Genomic DNA, 14,799 nt, shown 5'->3' with positions numbered 1-14,799 from the left:
TCGTCTCCGCTCTTTTTTTAGATCAATAATGATAAGATCAATAATTTAAATATATTTGGTGTGTTAATTGTATATCTTTTTAATTTATATTTAATACATTTAAGCTTTCTTATGACAGAGGACATTTTTGTAAATGTAAAAAATATTATAATGCTCGGCTAAACTAGGAGAAGGTATAAAAATATTTTTTAATTTATTTAAACTTAATTTTATTAACTGGCATTAAAACAATAATAATCAAATTTACAAGCATCTTAGTCTAATATTTTAACTTAGACGCCATAAATATTTCTTTAACTTTTTCCGAAGCGTACATACTTTTATATATTTTTAATTATTTATAAATAGTATAAATAATTTATGGATAAATTTAAAGCGGCTAATGCAGCTATAATATCATCTTGTGATGATTTTTTGGTGAAACAATCCATGTAATTACAAATTCGTAATAGCTGTTCTAAATATATAATGAACATGTAATTCTAATAAAAATATGTAGTAACTGTAATTGGGTTTAAAAATGAGACAAAAGTTTTCGTTATTGAAACTTTTTTATATTCCATAAAATATAATATTATATTTTATTAATATAATTTAATGATTGTTATCGATATAGTAAAAAATATAAAAAACATCGTATTATGCCACATTGGAATTGCTCTTGGAAGCCTTGGATAGTAAATTGTAGTAGCAATTTTGAGATTGATCTAATCTAATGCTTCCTCCACACTCTCTGAAAGTAGGCATGGACGGAAAATATAATGTGTTAATTCGGGGCTACTTCGGTCGAGTTCGGGTCTGCCCGCTCTAATGTCTCGGCGACCTCGACCATATTCGGTAGACCTTTGGTTCGGTAACTTCCCGAGAGTGTAGAGGAAGCATTACAATAGATTAGATCAATATCGAAATTCAGCAAAAAAAATTTTTTTTAGCAAGTAAAATTTATTAATATTTTTGTGTAAATGATAAATATTCATTTTGCATGGAAGTCCATGATTTATAGTAACTGTCATTTGACGATACATTGAACATTATGCCACTATTGTTTTAAGACAAACTTGAAACAATGAAAAATCTGCTTTCAAGCACCGAATATCTGCTTGCAAATATTGATTTTTTGAAACGCAATAAAAGTTTTTTCTTAAACAATTGATAACTAGCGATGAAAAGTCGATTCAGTAGAACAACATTATTTGAAAATTATTACGGTCAATGCAGTATAAGCCAGGGCAGCACAACGACTAAAGTTTAGTATAGATTCTAATGACATAGCCCACTTTTCAACGACAAAATTTTTCATCGCACACCTTTGAAAAACACTTTCTATCTCGTTGAAAAATAAATTGTAAACGTAGCAGTGCTCATATATTTTTTAAATTTTACCAAAATATTAACGTAGCTTGTGCAATTTTAGAATTTAAAATAGATATTTTAAAAATAAAATAAAATTATTTAATTAAATACAAAAAAAATGCACACAGTATTTTCACTATATTATTGATTAATATAAAAATAAAATAATATCAGCATTACAAAATAATATCAGTTATATTTTTATTACGAAATTAACTAATTTGCACAGTTAAAATGTTTCTAACTGTACTTTCGTACTGTTAATGAAAAATAACAGTACGAAAATAGGGTAATGTATTATACCTACATTCATAAAAAAACTAATATTGTTATCATTCAACTGTCGCTTAGAAAGGAGACTATGAAATGAACATTTATGGACGTATGTAAGAAACGAGAGGATCAATAAATCACGGGCTAGTTCAACATTGAGGTTGATAGACGTTGCGCAATATATCGATATATGCCCACACGCATACACACATATATACATTTTAAGCACATTATACTAAATATAATTATTATTATAATTAAATATTCCAATGCAATGTTCGCTCTTATGATAATTACATAGTCATGCAAGTGCGACTCAGATATTGAGAGCATACACATAATTCTAAGCATTATACACCCAAAGGGCATAAGGTGGAGTTAAATAATGTTAACTTTCAAAATGTCAATCTACATTTTGAACGACTCAAATGTCATACTCTTTTACGTATTAAGCGATACAAGTTTTAATCTAATACTAACTGTAAATTAAGTGCTTATGTATACATAAGCGTATATAATGTTAGAACATATAGTTATAAATTAAACCAAGAGCAGTCTATATATAATTCAAGTAATACACTGCCATTGTTAAAATGAGCAAGTGTCCAAGAATAAATAACATTAAATAACACCTACCTGTTAAGTCCATTTTGTAACGCTGATGATCACTCAAAACGACCACTAGATGAATGAACAGCTTCCAATTAGCGGTCCATAATAACTGAGGCATCTTCGAGTTGCGATTGACTATTTAAGTCAGAAATGCGGTTTATGCACTCATCTCAAGTATTGTGCAATTTACAAGAGTATCTCCGATACGAGATTCGCTCTCAAAAATTATTCAATAAAATAAAACATTAAAACGGTAATAAAATTATTATACTATTAAAAAATGAATGTATTTATATTGAATAAATAAAAAAATAATAAGTAATAAATTCTATTTTGAAATACGCGTTTCGATCCAAAACGATAAAACTGTTACGGCGAGAGTCGTTAGATGGCGTTGAAATTGAAACGTATACATGATAGTTAAATTTAACTTACCCAGAACACCAAGCACCTCTAGGCCCTGTCAAAAAGGCTCTCTTTGTTTTCCAGGTTGCTGCTGCGCGTGCAGAACGACTTTTCTGCTGAGTCTGAACATTGCTGTAGCGCTGAAGATCTTCAGATTGTCGAGTTCTGAATGCTGACACAACGTGGTTCTAAAACAACATTACAAATTAATAATAGAAATGCAAACAAATAATCAAACTACTATTAGAAATTTAACTTCTAAAAACAAATTAAAAGAATTGAAATGATTTTCATATACATTTATATTTTTTGTAAATAGTATTTAATTAAAATCACATCAAGATATTATTATTTATAGCAAAAAGTACAAACATACGGCTCAAAAAAGTGGTTATAAGGTTGAATTGTACTTTATTTGAGAATTCATTATAGTATGTTTCATTGCATATAAAGTACATACCAGACAAAAAACGAATCACTAATCTAAGTATCGAGAATTTAAGATATAGCGGTAATATTTTGTAACATTATAACTTTATATTATTAATTTAGGGGTATGCCTATATTCTTGTTGAGCTCGACCTTTTGGTGTAAAAATATTTATAAAAGTTGTAATCCCAAATTATTTACAATTCGGTTTAAGTGAAAAAAATGGATATTATTGTGTATTCAACAATTAAGATTCCGACAAGACAATTTTTTAATAATATTCTACAAAAATTCATTATTATTATGCAATCAGCAATTAAATTCTCAACAAGAAAATTTGTGAAGATATTTTAGGGTAAGATCTCAATTATGATAGCATATTGTACACAAATATACAGCTTTTTATGGTAGTTTTAGAGTCTAAAACGACATTTAAAGGTTTACAAAATCAACCATAATTTAACCAAGAATAAAAATATATAGCTCTATATTAACATTTCAGAGTACAAAACACGACTTAAACACGTTTAAAAGACCAAAAAATTAAAAAACAATTTCACTAAATACATAAAAAATATGTAGCCTTTAAATATTTATTAGCAAAAAACAAAAAAATTAGGGTTCTAAAACACAAGTTAAAGACCTCAAAAATTAAAAATAAATTGATTAAGTATAAAAACATGTAGCCACTAAAAATGATTTTAGGGAACAACACACGAACTTTAGGGTCTAAAACGAGAGTAAAAGCCTCAAATATAAACGTTTTTGAACAAAGTATAGTAAAATCTAGCTTTTTATTGTAGTTTTAGGGTTATTAAACGCGTAAAAGGCCTTTAAAATCACCAATAATTCACCTCACAAACAAAATATGTAGATTTTATAAATATTTTAGGCCACAAAACACAACTTTTAGGGTCTAAAACACGAGTGAAAGACCTCAAATATCACCGCTTATTGTACTTAGTATACCAATATAAAGCTTTTTATGGTAATTTTAGGGTCTAAAACGAGGGTAAAAGGCCTCAAATATCATCGCTTATTGAACGAAGTATAGTAAAATCCAGCTTTTTATTGTCGTTATAGGGTTGAAAAACGTGTAAAAGACCTCAAAAATTAACAATAATTCCACTCACCACTAAAATATGTATGTTTTTAGAAATATTTTAGGCCAAAAAACACAACTTTTAGGGTCTAAAACACGAATAAAAGACCTCCAATATCATCGCTTATTGTACTTAGTATACTAATATAAGGCTTTTTATGGTAATTTTAGGGTCTAAAACGAGGGTAAAAGCCTTAAATATCAACGCTTATTGAACGAAGTATAGTAAAATCTAGCTTTTTATTGTAGTTTAAGGGTTAATAAACGCGTAAAAGACCTTTAAAATAAGCAATAATTCACCTCACTACCAAAATATGTAGATTTTTATAATTATTTTATGCCACAAAGCACAACTTTTAGGGTCTAAACACGAGTAAAAGACCTCAAATATCATCGCTTATTGTACTTAGTATATCAATATACGGCTTTTTAAGATATTTTTAGGGTCTAAAACGAGAGTAATAGGCCTCAAATATCATCGCTTATTGAACGAAGTATAGTAAAATCTAGCTTTTTATTGTCGTTTTAGGGTTAATAAACGTGTAAAAGACCATAAAAATGACAAATAATTCACCTCACTATCAAAATATGTATCTTTTTATAAATATTTAAGGGCACAAAACACAAATTTTACGGTTCTAAAACACGGTTTTAAACCCCTAAAATTGAAAATAAATTGATTAAATATAAAAACATGTAGCTACTAAAAAATAATTTAGGGCGCAAAACACGAACTTTGGGGTCTAAAACGAGAGTAAAAGCCTTAAATATCAACGCTTATTGAACGAAGTATAGTAAAATCTAGTTTTTTATTGTAGTTTAAAGGTTAATAGACGCGTAAAAGACCTTTAAAATAACCAATAATTCACCTCACTAACAAAATATGTAGATTTTTATAAATATTTTAGGCCACAAAACACAACTTTTAGGGTCTAAACACGAGTGAAAGACCTCAAATATCACCGCTTATTGTACTTAGTATACCAATATAAAGCTTTTTATGGTAATTTTAGGGTCTAAAACGAGGGTAAAAGGCCTCAAATATCATCGCTTATTGAACGAAATATAGTAAAATCTACAAATCAACAATAATTCCAGTCACTATTAAAATATGTAGCTTTTTATAAATATTTAAGGGCACAAAAGACAAATTTTAGGGTTCTAAAACTCGATTAAAGACCTTATAAATTATTATTTATTGGACTAAGTATGGTAATATCCAGCTTGCTATGGTTGTTTTAGATATTAAAACACGTGTAAAAGACCTCAAAAATCAACAATAATATAATGATAAATTAGTAAGAAAACACGAATATCAGAGTCTAAGACACTAATTAAAGACCTTGAACATCATTTTATATTGAAGGGCAGTAATCCAGCGTTTTATAATCGCTTTAGACGGGTGATTTTTGAGAAATCGGCATAAATTTTAATGCGGATTTCAAATTTCAGATTTTCAGAAGGGATACACAAATAAAGCTTTTTGCAAGGACAGAGCGTCAACGGTAATTAACAATGTTATAGAACCAATAACGGGTATACCACTAGTTATATCGAATAATATATTTATATTGCATTATTCATATAGAAAATATTGGCGTGTACAAATAAACAATAAAAAAATACTGTAAGCTCTTTTAATATTTAACCGTTTGACGCCACTGAATAAATAGCAACCGAGGAATACCATTGTGGCACAGTTATACAGTAAATTATGCAATTTTAGAAAAGAACGAATCATTGTAGTTGACCGCAGTCGTTTCACATATTTGAATAATAGGTTTTATTATTACAGAAAATTGCAATAAAATCAGGGGCTTTCAATATTTTGAGTTTACCTAGACCAGAAATTAAATAAATATAATGTGTTGTAATCCTAAGAAAAGAGTATATAAAAATATGTTTTTGAACTTTAAACGCTTAAGATATAAATAAGGCAATGACAGATATATTTGTAAAGTAAAAAATCAAAACAAGTAAAACGAAAGCGATTTTATTCACTCGATTTTTTTCAGGGTCAGCGTAACGTGGCATATTTATTTAGATAAGAGCAACATCTTTTTCATTAACACCGCTAAGAGCGAGGTTATTCAGTGATTCAGTTTATGGCAATCACGGTATAAATAGGTAAAATGGTCTTATTAATTTAAAGCAGGAAGAAGATACGTTCATGGAGTTTGTGATGTTTATAACAACCATCCGTTGTCATTAAAGAACCGTTAAAAAATTAAGAACTCGTTTTGATATACGTTTAACGATTGATGAATATATTGAAGTGTCTAAAACAGTTATTTACGAAAAGAAATAATACGTTGTATATTTACTTCTCGGTTTTTTTTGGTAGTTTAAGCGATAAGTCTATTTGACATTTCATACACGACATCTATGGAATATTACCTGGAAAAGTGTCTTGGCATGCATCTGATCCCTAGCTCTCGCTTGAGCACCTGCTTTGCACGCCTCGTAGCATTCTGCCCAGAAGGTGTTTAATGGTTCTGCAACCAGTCGACTGGTTTCTCTGTCGTACGCTATGCTCAAAGGTCTGACCTGCAAAAATGGAGATAAAAACACATTAAAAAAATATATATATAATGTATATATTTTCGCAACATTTCACCGTTATGGCTCTAAATTTGCGCGCTTAACATTCGAAACTCATCTAGAAAACGTCACGAGGAAATGCAAAACACGTCGAGTCGTGACTGCAATTTTATTTCGTTATTTCTCGACAAACATCTGCAGAATCAGGAAAAATGCACGATGCGCTCAATATAGTTGTGAAACATTTTAACAGTGTTCAAAGATGTTTTTTTATATTATTTTATATTACGTATAATTAAATAATTAACAGAGTAATTGCTAAAAGATAACATATGGTTTTAAAAGTGAAGGTGAAACAAATTGCACAAATATTAATTATAAACGCAAGTCAACGACATAAAGATTTCTAAGCTTAATTAAATACATAATTGTTCGTGACTGAAGCCCAGCTTAATGATGAGTATGACAAAACTATCAAAGAGAGATTGCTGTGAAGTGAGTCACTTAAATGCATGTATATACACCATGCGGTCACCCAAAATGTATAATTATTTTGTAATTAAAATACATGAGTTATTTATATTTGTTTACATGTAATTTAATTCGAATTCGCAATGTAATTACTTAATTATTTTATAATAAAGTAACAGCCGATGTATCATATGGTCAAATTTATTGTTGAGTAAATTTAGTATTTTTTAAAATAGTGGTTTATAAAAAAGCTACGTTTATTTTATTCATTTACATTACTGTGGCGACCACCCTAAATCGTTACATTTAAACAACGGTATTTAAGCAGATAGCTAGAAAGGAATTTTGAGAAGAACGGTTTGGCGGTATGACGCAAAAAAAATATTCTAGCGCAATTTACGTTTTTAAATCGAGATTTATTGTAAACTGGCACGATAACATGCGATAAATGCGTTCTATAAAAACAACTGTAGCGTTTATGAGATAACAACGGAATTCCAATACCACTCAAATCAACTATGATTGGTAAAGGAGGTGCCAGAGGGATAATTGTGACCTCCTGCCGTTTCTTAGCCAGAACAACACCGTAAGGAAAATACGCACGCAAGTTTAGAACTATGCTTGCTACCAGTGGAGCTCGCGCTAAGTCAACACGGACGATTCAACTTAGACCTTAAATATGATACTATCAAAGTTTGAAAGAAAGCAGCCTTTCTAATTCGATCGTGATATTTGGTTAAATCAACTTAAATCGCCAAGAGTTCGACTCAAAACTCGGGCTTTGAACCGATTTATCACGTATCTAATGTACATCTAAATTGTCGACACCGCAATCATAAAAGTTTATAGTCACTGCAAATCTGCCATTTACTTTAGAAAATTGTGTACATTGATAAACTATAAGTTTATAGGTGTATAAAATTACACTTTTTCACTTTTAGGTTAATTACTTTACATTATACTTCTACAATTCTGACACATAGGATATGTATTAACAAAATCTCCAAAATACTAAGTAATCATAGAACACATTCAACTTACTTCAGAAAAAAGTGTACGAGGGTGAATTCATGGAAATACAAACAGATAAATAAAAGAAGCAATAAAATAATTGTAAGTACTACACACTTTTGACACTGTAAATTTGATGATTATTGGAATTTACGCTTACAACAGAAACTGTTACAGCGTACTAGGGAAATAAAGTGATTGTACGTGAGAAAGACTGGACCTAGATTCTCAAGAAATGTTTAGTTAAACTGGTTTATAAAAATTAATTATTTTAGATGTTGCATCTAGAAATTATGTAAATAAATCAAGTGTTCCAAATTCTATGATTTATATCATAGCAAGTCAACCATATTGATGTGATCCGTCAAATTATGCAATACACACTCGTCAAGTAATCAATATTCATGTATAGAAATCATCCAAGATTGATTGTGAGCAGTTTCAAAGTGACATACTCATGTCATGTCTGCCATACGAGACGTATTGAAATTGTAATATGTACATACATAATACATTCATATTCTTCGAAGAAAAGTCAAAATATTAAGTCAGAGTTTTTCCTCAATTAATGTAACTTTAATTTGTGATAGTTTCGTATAAATTTCTTTAATAAACCATAATAATAAAGCATTGCTAATTCCTTTGAATTAAAAATTTCCTCACTATTTTTTATTAACATAACAATACAATTTCACCGATGCGGTTAGTGTTAGCCAACGTGAATTAAAAATTAAATCTCTCTCAGTGCCTGTCATGTTCTTGAGCAATATTCTTTCATTAGTGATTGTCATCAATCACTGCCGGCGTTAAAATCCTGTCATGTCACGTGTCACTTAGATTATCTTATTTGTCTTATTTTATCATTTCCTTATGATTGTTCTTTGAGGCAGCGTGCGTGACGCATAATCCGTTATTGCACCTTTTGGTTCTTAAAGCTTTAAGTTCGATCGCATTTCCTCTTTACGCTTAACTTCCTACTTTTTGTGCCTTTCGATGACATGTCAGTCTCGATCCGCTTTGCGTGACTTTGACTAAAACTCGTGACAGTTCGAAGCTTCCGTCCGTGTGTTTGCCGATTTTGTGTCATTGTTAAACGGTTCTTTTTAAAATAACACAAAGGGAAATCTCGATGTGTGAATCTTCCCAATTTGAATTTCCGGCATTTAGCGATTCGAGTGAAATTCTGAGTGATTTGAGGCGAATTCAGTTATTAACTGTGCAAAAAATGTTTATTTGAATAATCACATTTTTTGTCATCTTAAAAGTAGATTTGTGGATTATTAAATGTATGAGGAAATTTACCCGAATGAGATCTAGTTTATCCGGATGTGGTAAAGCAGTTGACCAAAGATAATATTAATTTATTTAGATGACGGTAATCTTTGTTTTTCATAACTAGTTTAGTAGTTCATTGTACTTGTAAGTAGTTAGTCACTACTTAACTTCTCGGTGCCAAAAATGTTTAAATAAAAAATGAATAGCTTTAATCTGAAGCATGATATTAGATACATAAACACTTTTTTATATTTATTTATAGAATCCATTTTTTTTTCTTAATAAAAACAAAGTACATTTAAAAAAAGTATGTTATTTTAACTCTTTAAACATAGCATATTCATACAAAATTATAATTCTAGAATGAAGGAAATCATTCTTTTAATAGCAGTATTTAAATTGTATTTTTATTAAAGCGTAGTATAACTCGCGTTCTATTGTATTATAGATTCTTCTGGATAAACACAATACACGTATATAAATATTTAGCAGACCCTACATCGAGAAAGCAATGAATTGTATCCCAACACAAAAAGGCTCTAAGATACAAATACTGATACGAATCCTTGCTTTGCTTATTTTTTTGTTTCTAAATTATTAGTGTTTAATTATTTAAAAATTGTTTAATTGTTGTCGGTTTTTGAAGACGATATAAAACTGATTCTAAATATAGTCCTTACAAATATCTCAGATAAGTTTGTTACCTAGCCTTACTTGTTTTAAAATGGCGGCGATACAAAAATTAAAAATCGTAACTTTGGCAAAAAAACTCGAGAAATACAAATGTTTTTTCAACTTTTTTGTGTATTTATGTGGGGTTTTGAGGACACGAGAACTGCCATAGTTTTAACTATATAGGCGTAAATCTTGTTATAAAAATAAGCTTTAATAATATCTGCACTAAGTTATCTTGTTTTAAAATGACTTCGATGCAAAAAGATCTTTGTCAATAAACGTAAAGAAGTCAAAAATATTCAATAATAGAAAATAAATTAAAATATTTTTTCAAATGGCATTTAAATAAAATATAACAGTTTTGGAGAACATGATTACAGCAGTAGGATTAATCATATTGCCAAAAAAAACTTTAAAAATATACTGTAAAAAGGGCAAAAATGTTCTATAATATATATATATGAAAATACTAAAATCATTACTTTACACTAGTAAACGTCACAGTTTCCACTTTTTATCCAAAACACACGGACGCTGAACTAACACAATCATACTGTAGGATTTGACAACCAGTTACTGTGATATTACATATATATTTTTTTATATTTTTTTTGTGCGAAATAGGCCAAAATATTAATTTTATAGCCGGATGTAACACAGACGAAAAACCTTGAAATGAGAATTGCTGTTTAAACAAGAACAAGCGAGACAACGAATAATATTACGCGCATGTATTGTTTCTCCCTCGCATACTTAAACAATTCATTCACAAAAAGAATGCCGATGCACTATTGCAGTACGATTTTTTAAGTATCAGTTAATAGCAAACTGTCTTTGGATGCGGTACTCACACAATTTTTCATAGTGATTTTTAAAAAATTAAAAATGAACTACCAATCATCTTCTTCTACATCATTAGAAAGTGGTAGTCTTGATGAAATGAAACCAAAGAAAACTGCCCAAAGGAGGTTTTTTTGATATTAAGTAATTATAATTTGTCTGTTTGTGTTTATGACTTGGCTCTAGCACGCGCGAATGTATGTGTGTAAAATTGGAAGCTGTGACGTACACTGCTTTACACACTTTGACATACAGAAAGCTACCTAGTTCTTGAGACCTTTGCCGGACAAAATTTTCCGTCTTAAAGTATATTATTTTTGATAAAATAACAAGAATTGCTACCGCTAGAAATAATTAAATAAAAATATTTGTAAAAAATGACGTTTAAGTTTGTTCGATATTTTAGCAGATAAGTATCAAAGTATCATATATATTTTAGCGTTATGGTGTTACTGTATTTTAAAAGCAACTTAGCGAATTTGGTTGTGCAAAACCATCACGATGAACATTGAAGTAATTATAATGTGAAGCGCAGTTAAAAGTAGCCCGAACGTGTTACATTTACATATTAAAATAAATCGTCTTGGTTTGGTTGTATATCTGGTAATAAAACAAGTTTGATCTCCTTTTACGGGATTGGGCGGAAAATAATGCAAAACACACAGTATTATGTCACAAATTCAAGGTCTCGACTTTCGCCAATGCCACCAAGATGCGAGGTCACCATAGCGGCACAAATATCTCCTCCGTCCGCGTTCAAAGCACGAAAGTGACCCAACCGTGAGCGGTCAGGCACTGTGTGCGCTTGAAAGTGAACCCGCAAGTTAAACACTAGCCATCTTCGTTATGCGACGAAGCGAATCGTTTTTCACATCCAAAACCAATCTAACAACAAGGAAAAACTTTTGACACATGACTGATGATAACCGACTAGAGGTGGTGAACCTTTTAATTGAGGGTCAAATTTGAGATATTTTGCATGATTTTTTTTGCTCTCCCACAACCTATCCCGAGCGATATGATGACTGAGCGGTATCAAATACGTGATAGGTTACATTGGAAAGTTTTTTAGTGTTATATTTTTGCGATAAGTTTCACCGGTTACCATTTTCAAATGTCGTTATCCAACTCGCATTGTATCATTTGTGCGCACTTATTATATCGAAGAAATGGAAGATCGATTAAATAACGATCAAATCGACAGTAGTCATCAATCAGCTTCTATAAGAATCCCATTGTTTTAAAGTCGTATGGTTTAATAAATCGGAAGATTTGATATTAAGTGCAGGAATTCTGCGACCAATTTATTGTAGAAAAGTTGAACGCGAATAGCGTAAAATAAATAAACGCCTTCCATGAATTCTTAACACATTTTTCAAATATGTTGAACACTTAACATTACATGTGTGTGTATTTTTAATAATTAAGTAAACGAAAATGTTAAGTAAACGCTTAGGTTCGTAAATCAATATTTGTTTTAACGAAAGTTATTAGATATATGTATAATAAATTAGGTTGTTTAATTTAAAGTGGCCAATTTTTTTAGTGAGACGTAAAACGGTACATTTTTTTAAACTACAAGTTAAATATTCAAAACATGCTTTATTCACAGAAAATTCCCAATACAACAACGATCGAATCCTTTGCTTATAAAAATAAAATAATAATAAACGAATAAATAACGCTAAATGTTTAAGAAGGTGAAAATCTTAAGAGAAAGGTTAGAAGTGTATGAAGAATAAGGCAAAAATTACAATCCTAAGTATGAGGTCTCGTACTAGCTTCTAGTCCATTAACCAACTATGCATGGTTTCAATTTACCGAAAATTTAATTCCGCTGTAATAGTATTGTCTAATTTGAGAAACAATCGATGAATGATATCCTCAGAATACCGTCATACTGATACAATATTTTTTTCAGGTGCAAACTCTGAACCCATTTCTCATTGCATGTAATGATGCTCTTTAACGAATTGTTTTTGAGAACTAATAAACAACCGACTTCAAAACGTTGCAGTTTTTACCTAAAGGTCAATTCGTGCGGTACCCATTTGTCCATTTTTTGCACCTTTCCTATAGCAGCAAGTTATTATTTTTATTTTTTATAACCTGACAGGCATAAACATTAGCGTTACAACAGAGTAAAAAAGTACCTGTAAAACTAGCACAAATAGCGCATTTTAATAAATAATAATTTGAATCAATTATCGCAGTTTCTGTGTTACCTGTTTATATCTCAAGGACTAAGCTATCTCAAATACAATAGTTGCAAGAGAAACTACTAAATCTGATGTTTATTTGTTTTTAGATTTGTTATCAAGAGCAGATGGAGGACTTCCACTGGACTCATTTTCAAGATTATTATCGCCAGTATAAAATTTGCCTAACTAACGATATACAGTTCTCTGACTAATAGTACTTTCGCCAAATCTCAAATTATTATTTTTCGTGGCCTGTGCCGAGTTGTATTTTTTTGTCAAAACCATAATGCATAGTATCCCAAAAAATAAATAAAAAAACTAATGTAAAGTAAAAACATAAAGAACATAACCGTGAAATAAATAAAAATATATGGTAGTAAATAAGCATACATTAGCATATAAAACAATCTAATATTTATGTGTGGATTAAGGTTAATTATATTTATTTTTTAGAGTTAAAAGCGATTTTATTGCAAATTAATTTTGAGTGATTAAAAATTTTTGTCGTTTGTAAATGTATGGTAAATTTTCTTTTCTCAACTTTTTATTATATCATAAAATAACTATTAACGACAAAGTAGTTCTAACAACTTTTGAAAACACCCATAAATATCTAACAAAAATAAATAAAATAACTAGTGGTATGATTCGGTGAATAATGCCTGAAAGATTTGAGTTCAAATACTATATGAACTCTAGTGTTTTTCAATTCCTCTGGAGGATCGAAATTAATGATTTTTTAAAATTAATGATACCGATCATCATTAGATATTCTGGTATTTCGATGCTTTTCATTTCCCGAGAAATGAATAGTACTCTCATTTTTTCTTCTCAAATTTTTCGAGATTTCTCGAGAAATTTTAATAAAGACAATAATAATAAGTGAATACTCGAAAGACCAGAACAGATCGATCTACTTCGACTGCATTGAGTTACTAAGTAATTTCAGGCTTCCGTATTTATACCAGAATAGTAAAGAAAATTATTGTCAATAACAGTTGTTGCTACTTTACATTGTTCATATTTTGAATAAGTTAAAGATAAGAAAACAGGAAAATTTAATGGCGCAACTATATAGAGCCTCCATACATTTTTGCAATCTGCCGATTCCCACGCGGATCGGTTTCTTTGTATCTGATTAATAATGTAGTTTATAGATTGCCAAAGAAAATCGGCAACAATTTAACTAATTCCGACATTTATTTACAACTTTCAAGAAAACATACATATTTTCAAATATCTGGCACGGATACATCATTTTTATGAAGAAGTATAAAAATAAATGCAAAGATTGTATAATAAAACATGTGAAAATAGTCGTACAAATTACATTTCAACTAAAAAAAGGCTCGATGAATTTTTTTTGGAATATATGAAAATTTCTCGAGAAATGAGAATTCTAGATTTGGAAGTTTTCTCGTGAAATTTTTGACATTTATCGAGAAGAAACACTAATCATCAAGGATTATTTTTTTTAATATTACTGATATGTCTTACATAGTAATACATTAATTGTCAGCGTAAGTAATGAAATATATGTTTTTAAATATTAAAATATATGTACTTTCAGTCTGGACGTCTCATTACTTAACTAGTAGTTGTTTCTTGTGT

At 29.7% G+C, this 14,799-nt stretch overlaps 1 protein-coding gene across 2 annotated transcripts in view; it reads right to left on the bottom strand.

Annotated features, from left to right (window-relative positions):
- Positions 1-14,799, bottom strand: part of LOC148236549 (neurobeachin-like protein 1) — an 80,910-nt gene that overhangs the window by 33,506 nt on the left and 32,605 nt on the right. For both annotated transcript variants that reach the window (XM_088181994.1, XM_088181993.1), the window contains 2 exons: positions 6,572-6,721; positions 2,674-2,831 (listed from right to left, as the gene is read on the bottom strand). In XM_088181994.1, coding sequence (XP_088038120.1) covers positions 2,674-2,831; positions 6,572-6,721 — 308 coding nt within the window. The remainder of the gene's footprint in view (positions 1-2,673; positions 2,832-6,571; positions 6,722-14,799) is intronic.

This window comes from Plectrocnemia conspersa, unplaced genomic scaffold, assembly GCF_051122295.1.
Source record: "Plectrocnemia conspersa isolate PC_06_02 unplaced genomic scaffold, ASM5112229v1 ptg000003l, whole genome shotgun sequence".
NCBI classification, from domain to species: domain Eukaryota; kingdom Metazoa; phylum Arthropoda; class Insecta; order Trichoptera; family Polycentropodidae; genus Plectrocnemia; species Plectrocnemia conspersa.
This window is presented reverse-complemented; position numbering and strand designations above follow the sequence as displayed.